The sequence below is a fragment of the Helicoverpa armigera genome, chromosome 7 (assembly GCF_030705265.1).
Source record: "Helicoverpa armigera isolate CAAS_96S chromosome 7, ASM3070526v1, whole genome shotgun sequence".
Taxonomy (NCBI): domain Eukaryota; kingdom Metazoa; phylum Arthropoda; class Insecta; order Lepidoptera; family Noctuidae; genus Helicoverpa; species Helicoverpa armigera.
The window spans coordinates 9018961-9045881 of NC_087126.1; the positions used below are offsets into that span (position 1 = coordinate 9018961).

Below are 26921 nucleotides of genomic sequence, written 5' to 3' on the forward strand. Positions count from 1 at the left end.
AGTTAGCCGGAAAGCCCTTGATTAGAGACTGTTTATCAGGCTTGGTGGCTTCTTACTGCCTATATATAACGACTGACAAAGATATTCAATGAAAGCAGGGACCTACAGCTTAACATGCCTTCTGAAACACAGTCATTGATGACCCATTATACTTTAAAAGATATACATAGTAATATCCAGGAATTAACAAAGATTACAATTTTCAGGAATTTGTAACCGGGCTATCAATATTATCGAGAGGGACCCTAGAAGAAAAGCTAAGATGGACGTTTTCACTATACGATATCAATGGCGACGGCTGCATTACTAAGGAGGAAATGACTGAGATCGTCACAGCTATATACGATCTCATGGGGAAGATCGTGGAGCCGATGTTGGAAGATGATGTGATAAGGGAGAAAGTTGAAAGACTGTTTCAGGTTTGTGAACTATTTTATCTCAATTCATTCGTTTCTTGACTTTCTTCTCTAAGAAATCCTGTTGGTCTAAGGTTTGGTATACAAAATTGCCGTATCAGCACTGTCGCTCGCAGTTATAATAAGTGGTAAATCAAAGCAATTATCAGCGGTCCTGCAAATAATGACTACATCGTGCTTATATAACAATGACTAACTATACCCACCTAACCACATAATATACATATAGGTACTTACCTACTACTTAGATACCTATACGATACGTATGTATGTATAGTACCTACTATATAAGGAAATGACATAATTTTCAGAAAATGGACTTGAACCGCGACGGCGTGCTGACACTAGACGAGTTCCTGGACTGCTGCCTGCGCGACGAGGACATCTCGAGGTCGATGGGTGTGTTCGACAGCAACTTCTGACGGCCCGCGGCCGCGCGGGCCTCCACGTGCCGCGTCCCATGACATTCACCCGTCACCTCATATTGTACATAAGGTCCTGCAATTCTGCCAATAATACGTACCACGTATTGTAAAAGTAGTTAGGAAAACGAATGTTGGTAGTGCGGTATTATATGCCACTTGGTGTCATAGATTTGTGTTACCACTTATGGTTATCCCCTTAATTGTTATTGCCAGACCAATTAAGAATGACGTGGATACACAATGTATCTTTAATTGGATTACTATTATTGTAAAAAGAAATGCCTTATTTATAAGAAGCTTTAGCGAAGATAAAGTGGATTCATAATAATGGTGTTTAGTAAGTGGCACCAGTTGCTATGTAATAGGAAAGGAAATGACTTGTTTTGTATGTAGGCATCAACAATGCGATGGTGTAAGGCTTATTTTGTACTAATAATTATTAGGACCTTTACTAATTTAGTATAATTAAGTGTCCAGTTAAGAACTTGTTATAATTCCACATAATTATAGTTTTATGGTATATTCTAGCGGTATCCTTGCCTTCGATTGGCAGTTTTTAGACCCTCGCTAGTTTTAGTTAGCTGTAACTGGCTTGATATTGTAACATTCCCACAAGCGGGCTCCGAGTGGTCCGACTGTAATGCTACGTTTTAGTTCACCCTTGGAATCTACTTATCCGATTGTAAATTTTGGTGGTCGTTTAGCTTAAATGTTATGAAAATCCCGAATTCAACTTTTAAATTATATTTTGTGTAAAATAGATGTATTACCTTAACAACATAACATAACATTTGAACTTTCTAGTTTGATGAATGAATTTTACCTATTAGTCACAAATATAAGATATTTATGAAAATATAGTCTTTTATCTAAATATTTATGTATTCCAAAATGGTAGTTTTATCTGAATATCACTGATAATAAATAATTCTAAAACTAAATATTTTAAAGCTGTTCAACTAGACATAGAAAAGTTTCTTCTTATACCCATTCAGTCTTAAGAATATAATATTATTAATGTTCGTAAATACAAATGCCATCCATAGTTAAACATTTTCAAATTAAATAATTGCATTTTGAAATGCTTAATAATATTTAAATGCTTCTCAATTGCACCGCTTGTTATCGCCCGAACATAGAAATTGTGATTCCATTGACCACATAAATTATTAAAATAACTGGAATCGACTGATACTAGTGGTCATCAAGTTAGCCGCTAATTTTGGCTGTTCTTTATAGCCTAATCTCAGACGATTCAAATTACTTATTAAAATTGTATGTTGGTACTCAAATTGTCAGCATACCACGAATACTTTAACTATGTGCTCGGTGCGTCATAAAAATCTCATGCAGAAATAAGGACAACTTCAGTAGCTTCCTTCTCAAAATGATCAATCTTTTTTTCCTTCATTTTGAATTGTTCCGGCCATTTTTCATAGTAATTAGATATATTTTCTTGAGGATATTTATAGTATGCATACCAGATAAGTAACCTAATCCATTTTCAGAGCTGATAGCGACAGGTTCTGATGAAAAAATTGCAATTTGTCTCACGTTAAAACAATAAAATTTACCTACTACAAGTATAACATTCTCCAAAGAGAAATCACCTAAGCTAAGCCGTAGCTAGCCATAAAAAAAAACACTAAAAAGGGTCTTAAGAAAACACTGCCATAAAATATTTACTGATTGTCTTACACTTTCCTCAACAATAATTCGGATGTATCTTAAAAATCAACTATTCTTAATTTTAATTGACAATAATTTGCCCTAAAAATTACGTATTTTTTAATCTCTCATGTATTTTTTTTTCATACATCGATACCGGAAAGAAGACAAAAATATGAACATCATAAAATATTAAAATGACTTTTTTCGATGAAATTAATCTTATGTTAACCGGTGTCGATAGGTATATAAAACCTATAAAAATATTTAACTTCATAATTGTCAGTCTTTTTTAAAGAAAATAATTCTATTTTCTCTATAAAAAATACCGTAAATGTAAATATACCTTGTAAATACCGATAACATAGATTTTAAACGTGTATATTTTCATAGTAAATGTTAAATGGAACCAAATAACTAGATGGCATTAATTAAACATCGTATTTTAATATCGAAAAAATAAAATGACACGCAAGGAATAACAGCACTAATAATCTATTTATGAATAATATGTAATGTGATTAAAAAGTGATGAAATAATAATTACTTTAAGATATTTTACGTTCATAGTAAATAATTAATATGAAATAGATACACAATTAGACGACCACATTGTGCTTAGGACATTCTAGCTAACGGCATGCGGCACGTGGAAATATTTTCATGTACATTTTAAACATTATTTTATTGGTCGAGCTTACATAGATAAGGATTATGTGTGTGTCTTCCCAAATAATACCGTTACGTTCAAACTATCATACAACCATGTTGATAAGCCCTAACCTACCCTTAAATCATAGAAACCATGTCCCTAGTGTAAAGAGGTACACTATTCACTACTTAAAATACATTCATGTTAAACCATCGCGCCTTTTTTACCCAAAGGGTTAGACAGGAGTTGAGGCGGGATTCCATCGGTGGTGTGCCGAACTGTGCGAACACAGCTGTAGTGGACACGCGTAACCGCATTTTTGTTCGCGAACAATAACATTTTGGTGGAATCTCGTCTTTACAACATCCCTACTATTTATTTATTATTTGATTAAAATGAATACGAAAATAATTAATAAAAATATAATATTAGGATTAAAACACAATCTTATGATGAAAATTAGATGTTATTAATTAAATAAAATCTATGTACGTTTTAAGTTGTTTTGTATTAATGTTACATTAATTACTGTATGTTACCTACAATTTATTTACTTTAAGTATTATGTACATCAGATATCTTAGTGCCAAAATGACCCTTATGAGTGTGCAGCCTTTTGTATGAAACTCGTGTCCTTTCGTTTGTTTTAATTCTATCTAAAAAGGTTGCACCAGTTAATTAATCAGAGCGTTTATAATAGGCCTATTAGGATGGTAAATTAATATCGATTTTGTCTTAAGGTCCATGTACTAGTCTAAAATCTACAGGTACTTGATGTTAGTTACTTTAGTATAGATGCTGTTTTGTCCCATAGGACTTAAATCTTACATTGCATGTGATGTCATATCCAGAGTTTGTGCACCGATTCGTTTACGAAATTCATCAAATCTTGCATATAATTTGTTCCGAACATTCACGGGAAATGAAGTACATATCAGTCATTTGTAGTTCTCAGCTATGGCCCATCAAAAAACATGTCTTTTTTTCTCTAAGCAAATCAGGATATCTTATTTGATGTTGTAATTGATGCATAATTAATCAGCATCCGTGTACCTACATTATAGTGTGGACGTAATGAATATGTTTAGGAACGAAATCTGTAAATTAGATATTTGAATATTGAATTGTTTATTTACAAATTGTATGTGTATTTTATAGAAAAATAAATAAATACGATTAACCGTTGTTTTATTCGTACATGGCCCAGTCAATTTAGTTAGACATCCATATTGAATATAAAAATGAGTCCCTTGGTCACGCGTGAACGGCGAGGGGAAGAGCCTAGACCCGGGAGAACATAAGGAACACCTTAGAAATGAAACACTTCTTTACACTTTGTACAAAATCTTTATTAAAATTGTGGCAATATAGCATAATTAAAAGTGAAATTACAAGAATATTAAAATCAAACAAAACATTTATGTACCTCATCCTAATATGGCAATAGTTGCTTCTTAGCAAGTTAACATATAGTTTCACTGTCTGATACCAGAAGGCGGTATAGTAATTAAGTATCATTACAAACTTAGCTACAATACTTTTGTGCTGTACTTTGAGCAAGATACGAATTAAACTATCAAAATGAGCAATGGTCTGAAAATTTTCAAAAATTATATTATTGTAGTCTGGATTTACTCTATAACAATATTCTTTGAGCTCATTAGTGCGATTAAATAATACATTGAGGCACTCATATTAAATACATGTCAGATTAGAAAAAGGTATTTCTACCGAATACAAACTTACAAAATCTAATTGAAATAATCAGAAACCTTAAATAATAAAAATACATTGAGAATTTCATTACTCTAATTACAAAAAAAAACTGATACCTGTCCAATCCTATATGATATCTTCATTCGTATGTAAATAATGACATATCTGTCTTAATTACTAATATAAAATATAATATGTATAATTCTAGAGTCTTAAGTCACATAATTGGTCTTTTTTACTTTGAAATTTTAGGCGTGTTTGTACTATAAATGTACTTAAATATTGTGCTAATCTGAGTTTAATATATTATCTATAATATATTATCTGTTAGTTATATTAAAACTAGACTTAAGTTTAACCATAGCAAATAGCTTCAACATCTAGGTAAATTACAAAGAATATTATTCTGAATTACACTCATGGAACACGGGACAAAATACACATTAATTTTAAATCCTTATAACTTTCATCAAATGGGAGACAAACGTGTTTTCAAAAGTTTCTCTTGTATAAATATAACTTGAAAACAGCACGACACTCCAAATAATATGAAAACCACATTACCAAAACACGATTTGTATAAGTCAATATTTAAAAAAACGATTACAAAATAATAAAATAAAGAGAGCCCAATTTAAGTAGTCTAATTTTGTACGGTGGTTTCGTAAGGCAGTAATTAATCTCAAATACTAACTTATTAACGATAGATATGTCGTAAAAACTTCATTAAAATAGTATTTCTTCACAAAGAGATCTAAAATATAATATTTCATTTGCATAAAATGTGATGCATCAATATTATTGCTTGAAATACATAGAAGTATCTATTTACAAGAAATTAAATTCTCAACCACATAATATCTAAAATACATACATAAATCTACATTACTAAGCAGTAATGCTCTTAATTTTAAGATCTTTCACATTCGAGTCAAGATATAGACAATTGATAATTCCAGAGTCAACTGATATTCTTTCTGGAAGAGGTCTGTGAAACAATAGTTTGAACAGCCTGAAGAAGGGAAGAAAATAAATAGAAGTTAAAGAAGTTTAGGTATGAGAACCGAGGGGACTCTTTTACAGTATCTTTGCCAGGCTGCTCCGTAACGGCGCTTGCATCTCTCGTGGTCCCGCCAGGCGCGGTGCATCAACATCACGATGGTTAGAATAGCTGGTGCAGCCGCCACATATTGGCCACTGATGAGCCCGGGTAATGCCAGGGCACTGTGGATCAGCATGTCACCAGCATAGTTCGGATGACGCAAGATCCCCCACAAATTGGAGACAAGGAGTTTCTTTCCATGAAATGTCGGCATGGAATCTACGTCTGAAAGTAAAAAACAGGTTTAAATATTGTGTTAATATCGAAATTTTGTTTGTTTTAAAGTAATACTGTAATATAAATTTTTGTTTTGTACTGTGTGGTGTACTGTTAAATACAATTACTAGTTATGTACCTCTGATTAGTACACTAATAAAGTTATTCCTCCAAATAAGCATTTACAAAGCATACATTATAATAAAATATGTTTTAAATTAAATAGACAGCATATAATTACTTACTTGCCAAGCTTAGATGAAGAGGATATTTCCTGAACTCATATTTAATATTGTTACTAAGAAGCATTATGAAGAATCCCAGCACAAATAGTAGAGAAGCAGAGATTAAAGTGTTAGTAGACAGAACGAGGTCTGTGTCTGCCACGTGTTTAGATATTGTTGTGAAGTAGAATGGGTACAGTGCACTTGAGACCGTCTGGAGGTACCCTACCCCTTCAGACTGCCAGTAAAACGTCGACGTGATCCTGTACTCCCTCATAATAAAGTTCAGGATATAAACTATCTGCATTGTAGAAAATATTACAACGGTCGGCTTCAACTGTACATTGCTCAGCAACATTTTCAAGTTTTCCATAGACAAATCATTTTTCTCTGTCAATTTAAATTGAAGTCCTTGAGTGAAGATCAGTGATAGAAGTATTAGCTGAAACAATATATTTTTATGTTAATTCATAAATGACATTAGTTCAATAGTTGTGTTCAAAACTCATTATTATTCTTGAATAAATTAGAACTAGATACCTATAAAAAGTTGATAAGTCCAAGCCAATTACAATATATGTGACATTTTCCTGTTACACAATCCCTACCGCTAATGAGTTGATTCTTTTCCACGGAATAGCCATTAAACATTGTTCATATTGCTACATTATGTGTAGGCGCAAGGGAGAGAAATATAAATAAGACATAAAAAAGGATTAATACTTACAGATGTAATATTAGAAATCCTTGATATCCAAATTTTCACATCCAGATTCTTGATAAATGGATGAATTTCTCTTCCCATGAAGAAATCATACAATGTATATCCAGTGTTTCCATACTGATTCAACTCATCTTTGTTTAGATATCCACTTTTTATGTACAAAACAATACTTAGTACAACAGCAAAAATATAGGACACAACTGCGAGTCTCAGGTACTCATTCAACAATGTCTCTTTCCCAATTATTTCAAAGTAATCCAATAGGAAGAGGGTGTTCACAGAAACAATGCTGGAGAAGAAACCATTGAAACAGTGCATCATGCCAGAATCATCCATGCGGTCTGACCTCGTACCAAATATTGGTACAACCGCAAATATGGCTTGCACAACATATTGGACGAGGATAAAGCACAGAGCTTGTAAACTAAAGAATACTTGAAGAGATTTATATGTAGACAGATCTAAAAGAGATTTGGGAGAGCAGAACTTTCTACAAGAAATCAATATAGAGAATACTGTTGCTGGTATCAGGAGCATTAAGCACAGAGAACCAATTCTGCCGCCAAACTCCCATTTGTTGGCAACTTGAGTCAAGCTGCTGATACTGTTTCGCAATGGGGTTGCTAGCTTCCTGGTCACGGACTGTGACTTGCCTCTGCGGTAATCCTCTTCAGAATTTTCCTCATCAGAATATGCTCCTATTGATTTACTGACTGATTTGCTAATAGATTTACTAAGGCTTGCAGATTTGCTGAGACTGCGTCTAATGTCAGGCACGTCAATGAACTCTCGCAACCTACTCGACCTACGTGGCGCGACCTCCTCGACAGACCTCCTATTTCTGAGACCGTATATATCGCTAGATTCCAAGCCATTTACACTGTTGAGTGAAAATTCACTCTCAGTAATACTAGATGCCAGATCTTTCAGGGAGTATTCTAATCGTTTTGAACGTGTGCGTCTGTAAACTTCGATTTTTGACGACAAATCGTCAAGTTTGACCGCCACTGCCACTTCAGAATCAATGGGAGGCCGTTTAGCTGGAGATTTTGGCACATTTGGTACCTCTGTTTGTATCGTTTCCTTGGTAGTTCTCGACGGTGATTTACGTGCGGGAAACTTGGACGCTGGTTTTCGGCTAGGCGATTTTTGCGGGAGATTTACGGCCAGAAGAGCGCGCGGGAGGCGGAGTTTTCCCGGACGGCGGCGAACTTTTCCGCGTTCTGGCGGGAGAACGCGTCGGCGAAACACCTTTTCGTGTTCTTGCAGGACTCACTTCTATAACGCTAGCTCTTACCCGACCGCTTCTGGTAGACATTCTGTAACGAAATACCGCAATGTTTTAATAAGAGCATGTCGCTTTTTTTGTATTGGGTCTAAAATTATCACAAACCACACGCGATGATATTTACTTGTCACAATATTATAGTACTCATCGATTCACAACTTCTTGTTTCAGTTACGATTTCTTCTTGTTTACACACACTACACGGAATATTCAAACAATTTCTAAACAAATAACACAAAAGCGAAACGAAAAGTACGCAACATAAACACGATGAATGAACGTAGATTTGCCGCAGAAGCCAAGCGCCAACGAACGACGACGCTAGAATGAATTCAAAAACGGCGTTTCTGATTGGCTAACAAACTTATAGCTATATTCATCTTTTTTGTTTCTTACTTTTTCCAATGGGAAAGACAGAGACAAATAACCAAACTGACAGCATTGACCAACCTAACTTCAAAAAACCGTACAACCGGTGCAACCGTACTTTACCGAAATAAAACTTGTAGAACCAACTAAGAAAATAATTTTAGTACAATTTTGCGTTTTATCATTCTTTACGTCTTTTTCAAATCACTGATCACTATTATGATGAATTTGCGCCTGGCGTAAATAACTAATAATCACTACATAGTATGAAACAAAGTCGCTTTTTCTGTCCCTATATTAATAGGGAGCTATAGATAGTTCAACTCAGATTTGCGCGCGGCCCTATGTGTGCGTCGGCTTGTAAATATACAACTTTCATTCGTGTGACAGTGACGTCGTCCGAGCATGACGTGTTCTTATCGCTTTTTGTTATGGGTACAGTCGTTTACGAAAATGTCTAGTTCTTCACGGAGAAAATGTTTAAGGAGTCAGGTAGCGTTTCAAAAAATGAAACAACATTCGGAGCTTTTTATTATTACATTTTACAGTTTTTCATTATTTTCTCATAAGTTTTTTCAAATTGACATTGAAAGTATCTAAGAAATAAATGAGGTGAAATATCTAAGATGGATTAAATACTCCTTACATATTTTCTAGGTCGGGGTACGCAATAAATAAAAGTGTGGACTAAGAGTGAGTTGCACCACAGGCGTAGTTAATGCTATAGTTAAGATTAATTTTAGCAGTAACTATAACGATGACCACAGAACTTTACAAATGTTTGTTGCACCATGATTTTTTTGTTAACAGTTAACGCTAATGGGGTTGACAGTATAAAAAGATAAATTATCCCTAAAAACTGACGGGGAAAATTATTTGTTATGACAACACTGTGAGCCTTATGTCAAATTTATTTTCACGAATCTCGTTTCGTGAGGTTAGGTTTGTGTTATTATAATTGTTGTGTTTTTGTTGTGTCCGTCTGTTTGCCGAATCAAGCACGGATATTGTAATAGTAATAATGGATGACTTCAAGACAAAGTGAGTTTAATTTTATGTTAAATTTATTATACCTGATAAAAAGTGCGCCACTACATTAGTACATTATAACTTTTAGCCTATGCAAGTTAAATCAAGCGTGTTTTACTTAGGTCCTATATAAAATAATATCTCAGTCCACACTTTTATTCATACAACATTGTTTAGAAAATGTTTTATTTAATTGTTCATACAATAAATAAAAAAAAACTATGTGAAATAACATAATTAAACATCCATATGAAAAATTCATGGTATATTCCTGACTGCCTATTGTTATTTACCACATTGAATAAAGTATTTGTTATTTTACAGGGAAAGAAGTGTCAATTTTACTAAGGAAGAGATTAGTCGATTGCAGATACTTGTAGACAAATATAAAATGTACTTATGTGTAAAAACTGATGGGAGTAGTACAAAACAAAAAGACCATGCATGGCACTGCATCGCAAAGGAATTTAATGCTGTTGGTCAAGTACCTAGAAACATGAAGCAGCTAAAATATAAATTTGAAAATATGAAAAGATCTGCAAAGAAGGTAATTCTACCTACTTTCCGCTGCTTGGAAGTGAACTAATCTCACCTTCTAAAACATGAATCAATTTATGTCTAATGTTATAACAAAGAAATTATATTTTGCAGGTAGCAAGTAGAGAACGTCAGGAAATGAGACGCACAGGTGGAGGAAATCCTCCCTCACTTCCTCCAGATTCAGAAGATGCTACTGATTGGTTAAGATCCATTATGTCTGGATCTATTGATGGAAATGAGGCTATATATGATGATGACATTATTTCCCAAATTCCATTGTTACAGTGAGTAAATTATTGCAGATTATAAATAAGGTGTAAAGGAGATACTATAAAATATATTCTTTTTTTTCAGATTCCCATAATTCACAAAGATAAGGATTTTGATGAAATTCCTCCTATACAAAAAGTAATGAGGGTTTGAATTGTTAAAGATAATTTGATTATTTTAGACCCTGTTATCTACATATCATCACAAATATTTAGTGATTGTGATAAAACTTATAAGTACTAAGCTTGTAGGTTTAAAAATTTAAAAAATAAATAAATTGCACTATTTATTCAAAACTATTTGCCACCAATCTGCTGTTTAGATTTAGTAATAAATTGAAAAGATTAATAATAAAAGCAATGTTTTTACAGAAAGTGAAACTAGACACAAATACTGATAGTGAAATTCAACATGACATGCCCAATATACTCAAGGTATTTATGTATTCCAAATTATTTAATATGTATTTGGATTAGATGCATTAATTAATTATATTAACTTGTTTGCAGGATGTTGTAGTCAACACAATTATTACAGATCAAGACAAAAGTTTTGATAATGTTGAAAATATTGTCCCAGATGAAGTTTTGATGCTAGTGCCCCACATTCATCACTAAAGAGACCAGTAGCACCACAACTAAGTCGTAAGTATTTTTAAATGACAATCTATAGCCAAACTTTGTACTTACATACATAGATAAATATATAACAAAACACCAGAGTTCACCACAAGTGTTTTCCTTGGTGGTGATCGAACCCACACCATCTAGTACATCAGCAGGGTTACCACCGACTGCGCTAATAGGCCATTTAATTATTGAGTGTGTAGCCTAATATTTTATTTCAATTTTAGGTATCATAAAGAAAAAACAAGGGAAGAGTGAAAATATCATAAAACAAGCACTAAGGGAAAAGAAACTGACAGTTTTAGATGGCCTTCATGAGTTGGAGATGGAAAAGATAAAGTTATCTATTAGTCACCAAAATGAATTACACAGCCAGTTACTGAGGCACAATGAAGAAAAACATAAGCTTGAAGTGGATAAACTTAAACTTGAAATAGATATTTTAAGGGAGAAAAAAATAAATTTTTAAGATACATTTTTACTTTTTGTATAGGAGAAATTTCATCAAAATCCTTATCTTTCTGAATTATGGGAATCTGAAAATGCCATGCACTTTTTGTTTTCTACTGAGAAAAAAAATAAAAATGCATTTTTATTTTTGAAGTTTTTTTATTTATTCATTTAAAACATAGTCTATCTTAATGTAATCTATCAAAATAAGTATTTATTAGCATATTCCTATTATGCTCGTCATGCTGGCTAACATATGCAGAGGTCAGGTCATTGTCATCAGAATCTGATGATTCATTATCAGAGTCGTAACATGTTGGCATCGGGTCTCTCAATTTCTTGCAAATATTATATAGGACAGCCATTGCCACTATAGCACATTGGGCTCTTGCTGTATTTGTTCTGAGTTTCCATGACACTGCAGGAAACCTTTTTTTCCAACAACCAAAACTGCGTTCTACAATATTTCTAGTACGAATATGACTTTCATTGTACAGTTTTTCAGCTTCTGTAACAGGATTACGTAGAGGTGTTAGCAAATATGGTTTATTGGCATAACCTTTGTCTCCTAGTAACCAAAACCATCAAATTCTCCATCTTCTAGGTCCCTTAATGACACTGCTGTTGAAAATATGGCTGTCGTGACAGCTTCCAGGCCATCTAGCAACTATATTTGTAATGTACATCTCAGCATTTGTGATTACTTGCACATTAAGAGAAAATACCTGTTTTCTATTTCTATATGTTTCTGCATCTGCACCACCTGGCGATTTGATTGGTATATGTGTGCAGTCTATAGTTCCTATTACTTTAGGAAATGCACATATTTCATAAAATTTTTGGCCTCAGTTTCCATTTCCTCAATATTTTTAGGCATTGCAATCCAGTCTGTTCTTAGTCCGGCTATAGCTCTGCTCACTCGATGAATTATTCGACAAACAGTAGATTTAGAACACCTGCAGCATCCCCAATGCAGCGTTGAAAAGAACCACATGCGTAAAATTCCAATGCCATTATTATTTGCTGCTCTGGAGTAACTGCAAAGTTTCTGAAAAAAAACAATATTGTTTATGTAGTTATACCTTAGTCATACATAGGACGACTCAAATATTCCCACTATAGTTTTAAAGCCTTTATTAAACAGGCACTTACTTCATGGTTCTGGTTTGGAGCAATGGTGCTAAATGAGAAGCCAGGGCTCGTGCTAAACCTTGGAAACTGAAATCTATCCAAGAACTCCTGCTCATTCCATTTTAGGAATCGATTAACACGTGGTTGATACACTTTTTTCTTTCGAGAATTAGGTAAATCATTATAATTTTCGTCGTCAGAAGAACTAGATTCCCATAAAATATCACGTACTAAAGACATTTTTAATTTTTTTATACTTAAATATGATAAAACAACAGAAAACAACGGACTAGGTTATTATTTTGACAAGATTTTGACATTTGTTAACTTAGCAATAACGATAACCGGCCAAAATTGACTGGTTACGGTTATCGTTAAATATGACGTCATTTTAACCATTGTTAAAATGGTGCAATCCATTATTGACTTAACCAGAGATTTGACCGTTGGTTCGAGTTTTGTTATCGTTAAAGTAAGTTGGTGCAACTCACTCTAAGAATGTAAAAAGACGCATAATCTAGTATAACAATGTAAACAAAATGTGTAGGGAATTTAAAAATTATATTGCTTCGCATAATGTCAACCAAAATAAGATGGAAATAATGAAACTCATTAATGTTAACGTTTGAGTCAAATTGATGAAGGGATGTTGGGTAATATCATCATTTGATTTTTCAAGTAGCGATTTAGAATCATTATAAATAAATAAACATTAAATTACGTAATAACTGTTTTTCTTTAAACAGCCGTATACAACCCCCAAATAACTGTATTTGTACCCGACTGTACCTCTTGTCACTCACACAAAGTCACTGTATATGTACAAGGGTTACCCACACATAAGGCCGCGCGCAAGACTGAGTTGAACTTACTATAGTGTAATATTCTACAAGGTAAAGTAACTGGAAAGGAGGTCTTAAATTCTAGCCATTATATGTCATAGAACACTGATAGAACATAAAAAATAAAGGCCATATTATTACTCAGAGATACCTAATGTACGATTTTGATGGAGAATTAATGTAGGATATCAGCCCTCAGAAACTACTTAGGTACCTACAAATATTTTCTTTGATTAATTAATTCCTCCATAATGTAATAATTTAGGATTGTAAATAATAAATACTAGTGGTCGGTTTAAATGGTTTTATTGATATATAAGTACTGGTTATTTGCTTATAAATCCCAGCTCACTCAAAATAGGTCATGTAGGTAGATACGTTAGCAAACGGTTTCTTTTTTCTTCGCTCTGCTATTAGTAAATATGGATTAAAAGCGCGATTTTTTACGTATTTGCTTGGTATCTGTTTGAGGACTACCAGAATGAGTTCCCGGCAATATTGAGTGTTTCCGCAAATGCACAGAAGTTAATGCTTGGCTGAGACGAGCTAAAGACGTAGGATTAATACGACAGTTAGAGTCGTGTCTGTAACACTTGAGATATTTTCGTTTTATTAACGAAGCTAGTTTCCGTTTCACCTTGTCAGAATCCATTTGAGTTCGTTTCTGAATTTGTTTAAGTAATGAATTCGTTTGAAATCCAGAAATTATGGCGCACTTGGCTAAGTGGCACATTAATTTAAAACCGTGCGTGTATACCAAACCACTGGGGTAGGTACTATCGTTTTTTCATTGCCGTTTCACAGGAACCGTACCTAACGAGTAACCGTAGTTCAGTTATCATAAATTTTCTATATTAATTCACCAGTAAGGATTGAGTAAATCCGCAAATTTATAGGGTTCTACTTCTGGCCCATAACGCTCGACAGGGATTCCGGCTTTATTTACAATGAATTTAGTGTAGTTCCATTTCACCATATCGCCCGCCTTAGCGTTTCCAGGAACACAGCGCTAAAATAGAACAGAATAAACATTAATATTTTTGATAAAACAAAATTTGTTTGTTTCATATTATCAGTACCTACGCTATATTAAGAATCTTAGCTACCTATCTACTTATCAAGATCCAGACTTACTAAGTAGGTATGCTCTTAACCGTTGACCTACCTATCCACTCGAGAATAGTCTAAGTAGGTATAACTACTAATATCCAATTCAATAGCAAACCTTCAAAAACTTCCATATCATACAGGCTCCGTCTCCATTTACATCTACTTTAGCAAATAGATCGAATTTAACATTATTTCTTTTGGCGTGTTCAGCGATTTCTTCTGATGTACCAGGTTCTTCTTTACCAAATTGATTGCATGGGAAAGCTAATATTTGTAATCCTTAAAATAATTAAACATGACGATGAGTCACAATAAACTTGGCAAGATTGCTATAACAAATTCTGCAGGCGGCAGTAGTACAAGCCAATTAGTTTTTTCTGATCATCATCATCAGCCTATTGCAGTCCACTGCTGGACATAGGCCTTTTTCTGATCATATCTTACCTATATTAGGTACCTACTTGCTGAACTTTCGATACAAGTACATAGGTAGGTACCTAATAAACAGGTCACAAAAAACCTTACCTTTACTTTCTCCGAATTGATCAATTAATTCATTAAATTGTTTATAATGCTGGGCCGTAAACGGGGATTTTGTAGCAACATTGCAAATAATACACACTTTACCCTCGTACTTGTTAAATCTTACAATTTCACCATTTATATCTAGTGCCATGAACTCATAAATGGTCTTAGCCTTGGTGTGGTCAGGATTGTTGACAATTTTGTCCATGCTAATGATGAGCTCATTTTTAATTCGTTTTATTCATATTAAAAAAATAATTTGGAATTGTCACACATAGTTATTTTCTATTTTATTCTTTCAATATTGATTTATTGACAAGATTAATGACAAGCAGAAACTTTACATTTACGGAGGTTGATACAAAATCCACGAAAGACGCAATATCTGCATGATTCACTCCTTAAAAGTTGGTGAGCGTACCTACTTACCTTTGCAAATTAGTTACTAAATTAAAATTGTCTGTTTGTGTGTTAAAATAAAGGCTTTTCGCTAAGCTTAGCACATATTTAACAAAACAATTTTTGTAAGTTTGCTCTGGCTATCTAAACCCTCGACTGGACCGATTTTGACGCAAATCTCGTTTGCAGATAGCTGATGCAACAAGGAGTAACTTGTTTCTTTCACCGTCTTAGGTACTTAATCTCGTCTCATCGTTAACTTATAAATTAAAATTGTGTGCAAAGATTCAATAAAACTGCTGGTTCAAAATTATTATGATGGTATATTATCACAAAAAATAAAGAAGAATTCTTAAAACCTACTCAATATATCACACAGTGCATTTGCAGAATATTCAGTTGACATAGTATTTTACTTAGTAGGTAATTACATCTTTCGACTTGCCAAGTTATATTAACAAAACCTTTTTTATCTTGGAAGTTTTAGTAAAATCAGTGATGCTCGCTGATGGTGTGATGAATAAATTAATTTATAATTACAACGGTAAAGCTAAGTTTAGATGACGACAGAAATTGTAACAAATGTCAAGCATAGTGTCACAATAAAAGGCACGCTGTGTTTAACACTGAGTGTCAACTGTGACCATCTAAACTCGGCTTAATATTAAATGCTCTGTCGTATCATATTTAACGTCTAAACCATCTAAGGCTATAAAATAATAATAAAAAATAAAATGTGATGTCGTTCTGTTACACTGATCACCAGTACTTCTCAAGGGACTTGACTAAGTCCATTGGGTCCACGTTGGGTCCATGACGCTCAACTGGCACACCATCCTTGTCTACGATGAATTTGGTGAAGTTCCATTTGATGAAGCTGCCGAGGGTACCTCCTTGCTTGTACTAGAAGAAGAAAAAAGCAATATAAATGAGTGGAAATTTTTATTTTGTTTGTTTCACGACCTTGTAAGCGCAATGTTTGTGTTGGTCTTGCAAAGGTCAGGGGGTAGTATGATTGTCGATTTTTATGGCAACGATAAAATATATTACATAGCTGCCTAGGCCGTATGACTACTAGGCTATAAATAGTAGCCTCATTTCACATGAAGGTCTTAATTGTTATGCTATAAGTAGTTAAGACAATGTATGCCCCTTGTGCTCATGCATACGAAGGACGACGGAATAACGTAGTAAGTATTATACACAGTTAGCGTATTCAGAGCAATTCAGACTGTAGGTATTAATAGGTATTGATATGAGGATAAAAATAGCCATTCATACTTATGTATTAATACCTTCTGTCACAAATTAAGAATGATGACAAACATGCATCTTTGTTAACGTTATAAGGTACTTTTAAGGGGTACAAAAACATAAAAAACGACGCAATAATGTAGGCAATCATACAATTATATAAAACCGGTCCTTATAATACAAAGGTCATTTCAACGGCATGTATGAATAATATAACAAATCTATTGATTTCCATGCTTTCACATGTATTTTTACTCAAGGCTATAGGACTTTGTCCTTCTTTACACCTGTGGTTCCACACAAGAGCTACTTGGAACTCATTTTCATAATATCTCATTATTACTCAGCAGTTTTTTTATCATTCAGGCATGAGTAACAAATAATTCCAAAGTTCAAACTTATTTCTATACATATTTGTTCTGATTTGTACCTAGCTCTGTTTTTAGTCTAGGTAGGTACGTTGCTAGTTATTTTATCTGTGATTTTAGATAATCATGTTCCAGCTTAGAAGATTAGATTTCAATTCATATAATGGGTACTGTGTTGTTATTGTTTATGGTAGCGTAGTTTCATAATAGCCTTGTTAGATTTTTTTCTGGTATGATTTAAGAATTACGTAGGTAGGTATATAATTAGCAGCTTTAGGAGTTATTTAATACTCGTCTAGGGAAATATGATGAACGCCATTTTTCCTGTCAAATAAAGTTGGTCCCTCATGATGTCACGACAGGAACCAACTCATTGAAGATTATAACAGAATGCCTATCTAGAGCAACAATCCGCGATTCCTGTGAAGGCCATATTAGATAATTTAGTTATTTTTTTTCTTCTGTTTTCTGCGGTTTCACTCGGGTCTCATGGGAACTTCATGCGTGCGGATAAAATAAAGCCTATATACTCATGGGTTACTCGGGGATAACAGAGTTGCCCAACAGTGTAAGGGTTGACGTTCTCCCCAGCCGCCTCCAAGTGCGTGGTACAGTTCGAGCCTGTAACACCGGCGTCACCCGGGACCTTAGGTCGCAGGGAAGACTTCGGTCTCGCCCTCCTGCCTATGCTAAGAGCTGCTTCTCCCCCATCCCACCCCTTCAAAGTCCTGTCGTGTGCACAGCGCACATACCCATCCCTCGCACATACAGTCACTTCCAACCCCAGTCAAACTCCTAACCCTTTCCCAGTTTTTCCCCCAACCCCTCCACAATCCAACTCCACTCCTTACCGTGATCCTTGTGACTAAGTGGTTGCGGGCCCGTCCATCACTTATTCTCTGATGATGGCGGGTAGGAGTAAACAGTCACCTGCGCTAGGACCTGCGCAGTCGAGCGCCGTAAGTGGGGATGAAGGAATCCTGGGGGGTTGAGCCAAGCGGCGCTGGCGGTAATGCGTCCGTGCGGCAACACGCCCCCTTTGGTCTGGATTTCACGCGAAACGGTTGCCCTACCTTAGAGCCATGGGAAATGGCCAATCGTGTCCCGTCAGAGGGCCACAGGCGAGGGACGTGGGGTCCGCGAAAGCCGTCCTTGGGCGGCCGTAGCGGTGGTGAAGGTCATGCTGACGGTGCAAGTGAAGGTTGGAAGTCGGGACTTTCTGCTCCAGACTCCAGCCTGATCGAGTGCCCGATGTCGCACTGTAAGCCAGCCTCGCGTTCCTATATCTACCGGGTAGTCCTAGCGTGCCTACCTTCAGTAGGGCGCTCCCAGTTGCGGGCTCCATGGAGGGTGGGAGCTCGGTAGATGAAACTAAAATAATCAAAAATATGGATAACACTAAAATAAATTTTACCGGCGTAAGGGTGGAGTCAGCGAAAGCCGACGACACTCCTACGACCTGCGCGAACACCGCGCATTCTGCCCCCGTGGGCAAATGCGACAAAGGTCCAGGCATGGCGAGAACCGTGCCGAAGACCAAACGTCAAAGCAGGAGGAAGGGACCAGGTAAAGCTGGTACCGACTCCACAAACAGGGCGAGGGTTATAGGTACGGGTAAAACCAGTACCGACCCAAGCACCCCGTGACGGTTCCGTCGGCGGCTCACCCCTCGGCGGTCCTCACATAACACAGCACACCGAGCAAATTGCTCCACATGCCGGCACCTCCGGGCCATCCGCCTCCGTCAACGCGGAAAACCCGGACAACGAGGACATGGCGTGAGCTCCTCCGCAGCGCAGGCGAGGCGCAACCCCAACGCGCGTACAAGCCATAAGGCCCACGCAGCCACCGGACCGAGTGGTCGTCCGCCGGGCGCGGGGCCGGCAGGCCGGTGAAGGAAGGGGACGAAACAATAAGCCCTGCAGGTGAGGTACAGACAGCTGCCAAACGCGCTCTGAACGAGACACTTTCGCCCCGTGGGAAGCGCAAACGACAGTGCCTGGACCCGTCCAAGCGGGCCACTCCTCGGGTAAGCTACGCTCAAGCAACCAAGAAGTCCCTGTGCATCGCAGTTACATGCGGCCACACCGGGATCCTAACAAAGGACGTAGCGGACACGATACTGACGGGGATACAGAAGACCATCCTAAAGGAGGCATGGTCCCCGAACAACAAACAACCGGGGCCAGCTTTTAATGGTAAGCCGGTTTACACAGAAGGCGTCCTGAAGCTGTGGTGCTCCAACGACCACACTTTGACATGGTTTCAAAAAACCATCGCCGACTTGGCCCTTTCAACCGGCCACCAGCTGATCATCAAGAGCCAGTCGGAAATTACACGAAGGATCAGGTGTGGCATCCTGATCCCTAATGAACAGGGGGCCATCACCGACTCGCGAGACATCGGGCGGATTCTGGCATACCAGAACCCGCAGATCGCGGTCGACAGGTGGGTGCTCCAAAGACAGGAGAAGCAGCAAGGCGCCAGCTTTGTGGTGGTGGGAATCCCGGAGGAACAAATCGCGACCCTGATGAAGTCCGGGCGCCGCCTCGCCTTCGGGCTGGGTGCGGTGTACGTGAAATTCCAGGGTCACAACGGCAAGTTTGCCGATACTCCGCCGGGATGGGACCCCGCCACTTTCACCATCCAGAAACAGCCTGGCACAAGTACCACGACCAGCGAGGGCGCTGGCCCCACCGAGGGCCCTGCGGTGCCCGTACCCGCAACCGTCCCCTCACAGGACGACGACCCGGAAGAAGCCCTTCTGACGGGTTCAGACCTGGAGGGGGACGAAGTCGAGTCCGGGGACCTGCTGGCCGGGCTACAGCTTGGAGGAGACGAGGAGGGCGCAATCTGCGATGGCGTCCCCTTCTTCGTCGACAATTAAAATCCTCCAAGCAAACCTCCACCACAGCCAAACCGCGACGGCTCAGCTGCGCAAATGGTTGGAGGTTCAACACACGGCCATTGCCCTAATCCAGGAGCCGTGGGTCAGGGCCGGCCAAATCAGAGGACTCTCCAATCTTGGAGGTAAGATTCACGTAGACATACATCACGACCATCCCAGGGCGTGCATCTATACAACAAAAAACATAAAAACACAGTTTTTATCAGATTTCTGTTGCAGAGACCAATCTGCCATCTCAATACAGCAACCTGCTTTAAACATGGAGATCACCCTCGCCTCGGTATACATGCCCGAAGCAGAGGAGCCTCCTCCCTACGACCTCGCCCGCCTGGTGAATCACTGCGAGAGAGAAGGGAAGGAAGTGATTATCGGTACTGACTCCAACGCACACCACCCTTTGTGGGGAATGGATACACACAACGATAGGGGTAAGACCTTATTTGATTACTTATTCACAACCAACCTATCACTAATAAACACTGGATCAGAACCAACTTTCGTCACTAGACGAAGTCAAACAATTATAGACCTGACTCTCGCATCAGAGAGCGTAGCGGAGCTAATCACAGGATGGCATGTCTCTAAGGAGGCATCTTGCTCAGACCACAGATGGATCCGCTTTGACCTACAGGTCTGTATACAAGAAACACCACCGAAACGGAACCCACGCAATACGGACCGCGCGACGTACACCCGTACGCTCAGCACCAAACTTGCGCAACTCGGGGACCCTACAAATTACGTGGACACAGAACAAATTGACGAACAGGTAAGCTACCTCACACAGTCAATGATAGACAGCTATCAAACAGCCTGCCCCGAAACTGCATACCAGAAAACACCAGGGAAACAACCATGGTGGGGTGCGGAACTAGAACGCAGGCGTAAACAAGTGAGAAAAACTCTAAACAGAGCAATGAATACATGTGCCGACGAGGATTGGGACGACTATAAGGCGGCCAAATCAAGGTACAAGAAATGCATCAGATTCCGAAGTACCAGGGGATGGCGCAAGTTCTGTGGTAACATCGAGTCCTGTCAACAAGCAAACAGGGTAAGGAAAATCCTAGCACAACAAAACACACCTGGTCTGGGCACTCTCCGAAAACCAGACAACACACATACCACATCGCCGGAAGAAACGAAGCGCGTCCTAATTGAGACCCACTTCCCAGGATGCGTTTTCACGCAAAATGTAGAATGGCATGAGGTAACACAAACACCAACTGAAGAAGATTGGTCATACGCACAAAAAATCGTCACAATGGAAAAACTCCATTGGGCAATTCAAAGCTTCCACCCATACAAAGCAGCAGGTCCGGACGGAATCTTCCCAGCGCTCCTGCAATGGGAGGACCATACATCTCATATAGACTATTAAGACTAATGAGAGCATGCCTGGCTTTTCGATATGTCCCCAAAAATGGAGGGAGGTCAAAGTAGTCTTTATCCCAAAGCCAGGTAAAGGAGACTACACAAGCGCAAAATCTTACAGACCAATCAGCCTGACATCCTTTGCTCTAAAAACCCTGGAAAGGTTATGTGAGCGAGAGCTGAGGGACGGTGCGCTAAGAAACAACCCCCTGCATCCGAATCAGCACGCATATAGCTCGGGGAAATCAACAGAATCAGCGCTTCATCTGGTAGTAAGCCGGATAGAGGAGGCAATAGAACAAAAAGGCATCTGCCTTGGCACCTTTATAGACATTGAGGGAGCCTTTGATAAAACAAACTTCGTTAGCATAACAACGAGTTTACTCAGACACAGAGTTAACCCGATGCTAACTGATTGGATCACAAACATGCTCAGCAAACGCGTGGTACGCTTTGAAGATGATGACAAATCAGCACTAATAGCCAGAGGATGTCCACAGGGAGGGGTACTGTCCCCGCTCCTGTGGAATCTAGTGATTAATGATCTCATCACAAAACTAAACGCAAACCACGACTACACAATAGGTTATGCGGATGACCTTGCCATCCTCATCTCAGGCAAGGTAACTGACACTATCTGCAACCTTACTCAACAGGCCCTACGAATCGTAGAACAGTGGTGCAGGGAATTTGACCTTTCAGTAAACCCCACCAAGACTGAGTTAGTCATGTTCACAAACAAACGAACGTTGGGACCGTACAAACTACCTAAACTCTTCAATACAGAACTCAAACTATCCAACGAAGTCAAATACCTTGGCGTCACTCTGGACAGTAAGCTGAAATGGAGTAATCATATAGACAATAAAGTAAACAGAGCCAGCATTACCTTTTGGCAATGTAAGAAAATGATAGGGAAGAAATGGGGCTTATCCCCTAAGATAATACTATGGCTATACAAAACAGTGATCCGCCCCATGATCACTTACGGCGCCTTAGTCTGGTGGCCCAAAACCGACCAAACTACAGTCGCAAATAAACTGGCGCGAGTCCAAAGACAAGCCTGCATGGCAGCCACAGGTGGCATGAGGACAACACCAACGGCAGCGTTGGAAGCCATGCTAGGTCTGCCGCCGCTGAACCTCTTTGCACAGCAAGAAGCAGCAATGACGGCTCTAAGACTCAAAACCCTTAATCTCTGGAGCAAGTTGCCTACAAAACACACAACTATACTAAACAATCTTTATGCAGACTTTCCCATTATGCAGGCTATAAACGACCGCATACCCAAAGTCTTTATATTCGATAAGAAATACAGGATCCAACTTTTGAGGATCATCGTTACGAGGGACATAATCCCAAAGAACTAAGAATTTTCACCGACGGATCCAAAACAAGCACCGGCACAGGTTCAGGCCTCTTCTCAGAAGACCTAAACATACACATATTCACACCCCTAGGAGTACATAATACAGTATTCCAAGCTGAATGTATAGGCATCTCCCTAGCGGCCGAAGCAGTCATAAAGCGGGAAGTAACCGGTCACTCTATCCGAATACTCTCAGATAGCATGGCAGTAATACAGGCCCTAAGCAAACACTGCGCAAACTCCGGCCTTATACACGAGTGCCACCAACGGTTAAACAAGGTAGGCAGTTTAAATAACATAACCATTCAATGGATAAAAGGACACAGTGGCTCCCGAGGCAACGATGCAGCGGATGAGCTGGCGAGAAGGGGATCAGACCAAACAGCAGTAGGACCAGAACCCATACTGCCACTCCCCTTCGGCCACCTACGAACACTGGTAAGACAGCGTACTAGGCACAAACACAACCACCTCTGGACTAACCACAGCGCGTGCAGGCAGGCGAAGATGGCCCTCCCGACCATCAACGATCGCCTCACTAAACAGCTGATGGGCCTATCAAAGCAGAATTTACGTAAGTTTACGGCAGTTCTAACTGGACACGGCTCCTTCAATAAACACCTCTATGTTATAGGAGTTACAGACAGTCCCTTATGCAGAGCCTGCATGGGGGAAGAAGAAACAGCGGCACACGTGCTACTAGACTGCCCTGAAACCGCCATATACAGGGCTAAGTACTTCGGTAACCCAGGTACTATCCAAGAGATAGTCAGCAAAATTAAACCTCTGCTGGCTTTTCTCGAGGAGTTGGGGTGGATCGAGTGAATAAACACCCATTATCACCCTCACACGCAAAATACGCGCTTTGTCGTGGAGTTGCGGAAACCAGCCCGAGTAATCTAATCTAATCTAATCTAACAGTGTAAGAATTTTGTCATTTTGGCTCAGAAGTACCTATCAAAGCCTTTAGTGTACAAACAACAAAATAATGTTTCCTCTTTATTGTATTAGTAATAAGTTATATTATTTAGTCCTAGATTTAAAGGCTTTCGAAATTAGAGAAGCATTTTTATCAAAACAAGAAGTATTTTAGAGTTTTTGACAGAGAAAAGCTAACATAAAGTTACCATGTAGGAGATCCCACATAGCGGTATTAAGAATTTTAAATGCAAATTCAAGTCTGTAACTGTATGTTAAAACTTTAAATTATGTGCATTGATGAATCATCAATTTGACTCTTGAATTGTGTTTACAATACATGAATAATTTCTTAAGAAATATTTAAATGCAAGCAATAAAATTTTGTTTTTGATAATAAAATAAATATTAAATACACAAACTTTACGAGTATTAGTTCGAAACAGATCTTATTACTTTTGATTATGAATATTTGGATTGATAATTAAATTGATTTTCTTATTAAATTAGATGTCTTTTTGATTCAAGAATTTAAAATTCTGTAAGTTCTTTGAATTTTTCAATGAACAACAGATATCACAACTTGACATACTTCTATAGAAAGCAAATATTTGTTGCTAATTTATCAGTATTACTTATTCCACTTCCTTTAAGTACAAGTTACGTAATGTATGTCAAGTTACAAATCTCATGATTCACCAAACTTGGTGATTCACAATATTATTATATTCTATTATTGTTCTAAATTCTGAACGTCATGGTGACTGACCATGCTCTACTACTAGCAAGAATTTGTAGTTTTTCACCATAACATACAAGAACTTTTTTTATCAGTACTGTAAATACATATTTGTAATGAAACCTTTTTTTACATTATTTTTATGTTTGCGATAGTATGAAGTTGTATATATAAGTATTGTTACTATAAATTAATTTAGCAGCACATTATTAACATATTTGTTAACCAGTTACTTATAAACTTTAGGAAGCTACTAAAAGTAGGATATTTTTAGTTATATTATTTTGTTTAGTATGCAAGCATTAAGTACTTCAACCTGTAATAGAAAAAAACTTAAACAACCTTCTGTACCTTCAAGAACTTCCACAGAGGACTGGCAGAGTCTCCGTTCACATCGATTTTCTCAAACAGATCAAACTTCACTTTCCTGTCCTTTGCAAAGCACACAATCTCCTCTGGGTTACCTGGCTCCTGACCGGCAAACTGATTGCAAGGGAACGCAAGAATACGTAAACCTAAAAATAGATTATTGCTATAGATACTAGTTTATCATACAACACTATATAGGTATGTCTATCTTGTTTTTCCTTATCAGAATAACCTACCTTTCTCCTCAGCATATTTTTCATACATTTCATTGAGCTGTTTGTAGTTATTTGCAGTGAGACCGCACTGTGAAGCTACATTCACAATAATGCAAACATGACCTTTGTAAACATCCAATTTAACATCTTCACCTTTTATGTTCTTTACTGTGAATTCATGGATAGAGGTCGCAGATTTGTAATCCGGGTTGGTACTCATTTTGCTGTAATCACAATGTACAAATTAATGAGGAAAATAAAATACACAGCCTAGCTCTCGCCTCAAAATTCAATCAAACATTAAAAATATTAGGTTCCAAGTTCAAAATTATATCCATCATAATCTTGAAAGATTAGTGATGTACACAAATTAGCCGGGAGCCGGCTTGAAGATGCACCACTGATTGCATAACATCATAAATTAGTTAACATTGAATTGAAAATACTTTTTAGGTTTATAACTTACACTGCACTTATTTGAGCTCTAGACAAACAAATTACGTTCCCAACGATAGGCGCTACAAGCTTAGAAATCGCTCTAAATCCGATTGTCATGTTTGGTATAAAAAGTTCCTATTTATGTAGACCTTACGTTCATATACTTGATACGATGATTGTAGTTGACGTCATTTCAGCCATCAGTAAACGATGAACTTGCGCCTTACATATCATATTATTTTTCATTATTATAGAATATGTTTCACAATAACTTAAATCGAAATCTTTTCATTTAATTTGTAAGTTGCTGTTGTAATCATTGATTTTAATGTAATAAATTGGTTTTAATCAGGTTTTCGAACACGTGTAGTAGTGCGTTCAATAACTTGAACAGTCACAGAATCAAGAGATGGACTGAATCGATTGAAAGTTATTTGTACACCCCAAGAAGAAGTTACCTATACCCCATACAAAATGTTATGAGGGTTTGGTAAAGAAGAGTAGCGCACTGAGCAAGGAGAGTAATCAGATATATGTATAAGACAAATTCTGTTCCTGTATGCGTCTTTTCACCGTAGTTCACCAATTTGAAACTAATTTATTAATTTTCATTCATTTACTACAAGACATGTCGCATATGAGCTTTTTTTTTATTTGTGTAAAGTGCGTTTTTTGCTTGTCCCCCGGATTTGACCTAATTTTATTCTTAAACCCATTAACTATTTGAGTTTTTAAAGATACTGGACCAAAGAAAATACATTTAATTTTAATTTATTATATTAGTTTCTGTTCTAATTATTCATTATTTTGTTTTAACAGCATTTAAATAAACAGGAGTAGGCTTTTTTTGCTTGTCCCCAGCTGAATTTGTATGATTGGATCAAGAATATTATTTTAGCGATTTTTCTACGGACGATATACTTTTTTAAAGGGTTTAGTTTTTAAATGTCATCATTTAATAATATTCATCAATTCATTTGTAATATTCTGGCTTATTTACATAAAAAACGTATAAAATTACGATGATGAAATTTTGATCCACCCTGAACATTCAGTATTGTGACCGCATTTTATAGTACTTTAAGCCACAATTTTAGGGTCCTAATACTTTGAAACAGGCACTACTTAAACATACTACTGCGTTTTACTTTATTTTACTATTAAAGTCAAAAGGACTTTGAGGAACGTAGACGTTTTGTTGCTGGTCCCGTACAAGAACAGAATTTATGTTCAGATATGTGTTTGAA

General features: G+C 37.4%; 6 protein-coding genes across 7 annotated transcripts in view; 3 read left to right on the forward strand and 3 right to left on the reverse strand.

Moving 5' to 3' along the window:
• Window positions 1-4341, forward strand: part of LOC110372671 (Kv channel-interacting protein 4) — a 120071-nt gene extending 115730 nt beyond the window's left edge. The window contains exons 7-8 of the mRNA XM_064035635.1: window positions 207-419; window positions 728-4341. Coding sequence (XP_063891705.1) covers window positions 207-419; window positions 728-838 — 324 coding nt within the window. The 3' untranslated portion in view covers window positions 839-4341. The remainder of the gene's footprint in view (window positions 1-206; window positions 420-727) is intronic.
• A 144-nt stretch (window positions 4342-4485) lies between these two features.
• On the reverse strand, window positions 4486-8790 carry LOC110372473 (delta(14)-sterol reductase TM7SF2). Its single transcript, XM_021329225.3, is given in 5 exon segments — window positions 4486-6204; window positions 6441-6861; window positions 7147-8296; window positions 8298-8462; window positions 8556-8790. Coding segments are annotated over 4 exon segments (2022 nt in total). The 5' UTR covers window position 8462; window positions 8556-8790; the 3' UTR covers window positions 4486-5917.
• A 698-nt stretch (window positions 8791-9488) lies between these two features.
• LOC126054847 (uncharacterized) lies at window positions 9489-11868 on the forward strand. The gene is made up of 7 exons (XM_049841685.2): window positions 9489-9841; window positions 10154-10376; window positions 10481-10653; window positions 10724-10777; window positions 11011-11073; window positions 11149-11283; window positions 11493-11868. The coding sequence occupies exons 1-4, from the start codon at window positions 9822-9824 to the stop codon at window positions 10731-10733; spliced, it is 426 nt and encodes a 141-aa protein (XP_049697642.2). The 5' UTR covers window positions 9489-9821; the 3' UTR covers window positions 10734-10777; window positions 11011-11073; window positions 11149-11283; window positions 11493-11868.
• Window positions 11869-13977: 2109 nt separating this feature from the next.
• LOC110372557 (phospholipid hydroperoxide glutathione peroxidase) lies at window positions 13978-15879 on the reverse strand. The gene is made up of 3 exons (XM_021329355.3): window positions 15324-15879; window positions 14914-15077; window positions 13978-14697 (listed from the first exon to the last, which is right to left on the reverse strand). Exons 1-3 carry the CDS (start codon window positions 15529-15531, stop codon window positions 14548-14550), a joined length of 522 nt encoding a protein of 173 aa, XP_021185030.3. The 5' UTR covers window positions 15532-15879; the 3' UTR covers window positions 13978-14547.
• A 146-nt stretch (window positions 15880-16025) lies between these two features.
• LOC110372599 (uncharacterized) lies at window positions 16026-25862 on the reverse strand. Of its 2 annotated transcripts, none has more exons than XM_021329432.3 (4): window positions 25703-25862; window positions 25258-25460; window positions 25004-25167; window positions 16026-16625 (listed from the first exon to the last, which is right to left on the reverse strand). In XM_021329432.3, exons 1-4 carry the CDS (start codon window positions 25789-25791, stop codon window positions 16482-16484), a joined length of 600 nt encoding a protein of 199 aa, XP_021185107.2. In that variant the 5' UTR covers window positions 25792-25862; the 3' UTR covers window positions 16026-16481. The 2 variants fall into 2 exon arrangements, with proteins under 2 accessions (XP_021185107.2, XP_021185098.2); XM_021329423.3 differs by having other exon boundaries at window positions 24995-25167.
• Window positions 20240-22723, forward strand: LOC135117075 (uncharacterized). Its single transcript, XM_064035464.1, has 2 exons — window positions 20240-20374; window positions 20472-22723. Exons 1-2 carry the CDS (start codon window positions 20286-20288, stop codon window positions 21631-21633), a joined length of 1251 nt encoding a protein of 416 aa, XP_063891534.1. The 5' UTR covers window positions 20240-20285; the 3' UTR covers window positions 21634-22723.
• Window positions 25863-26921: the final 1059 nt, after the last annotated feature.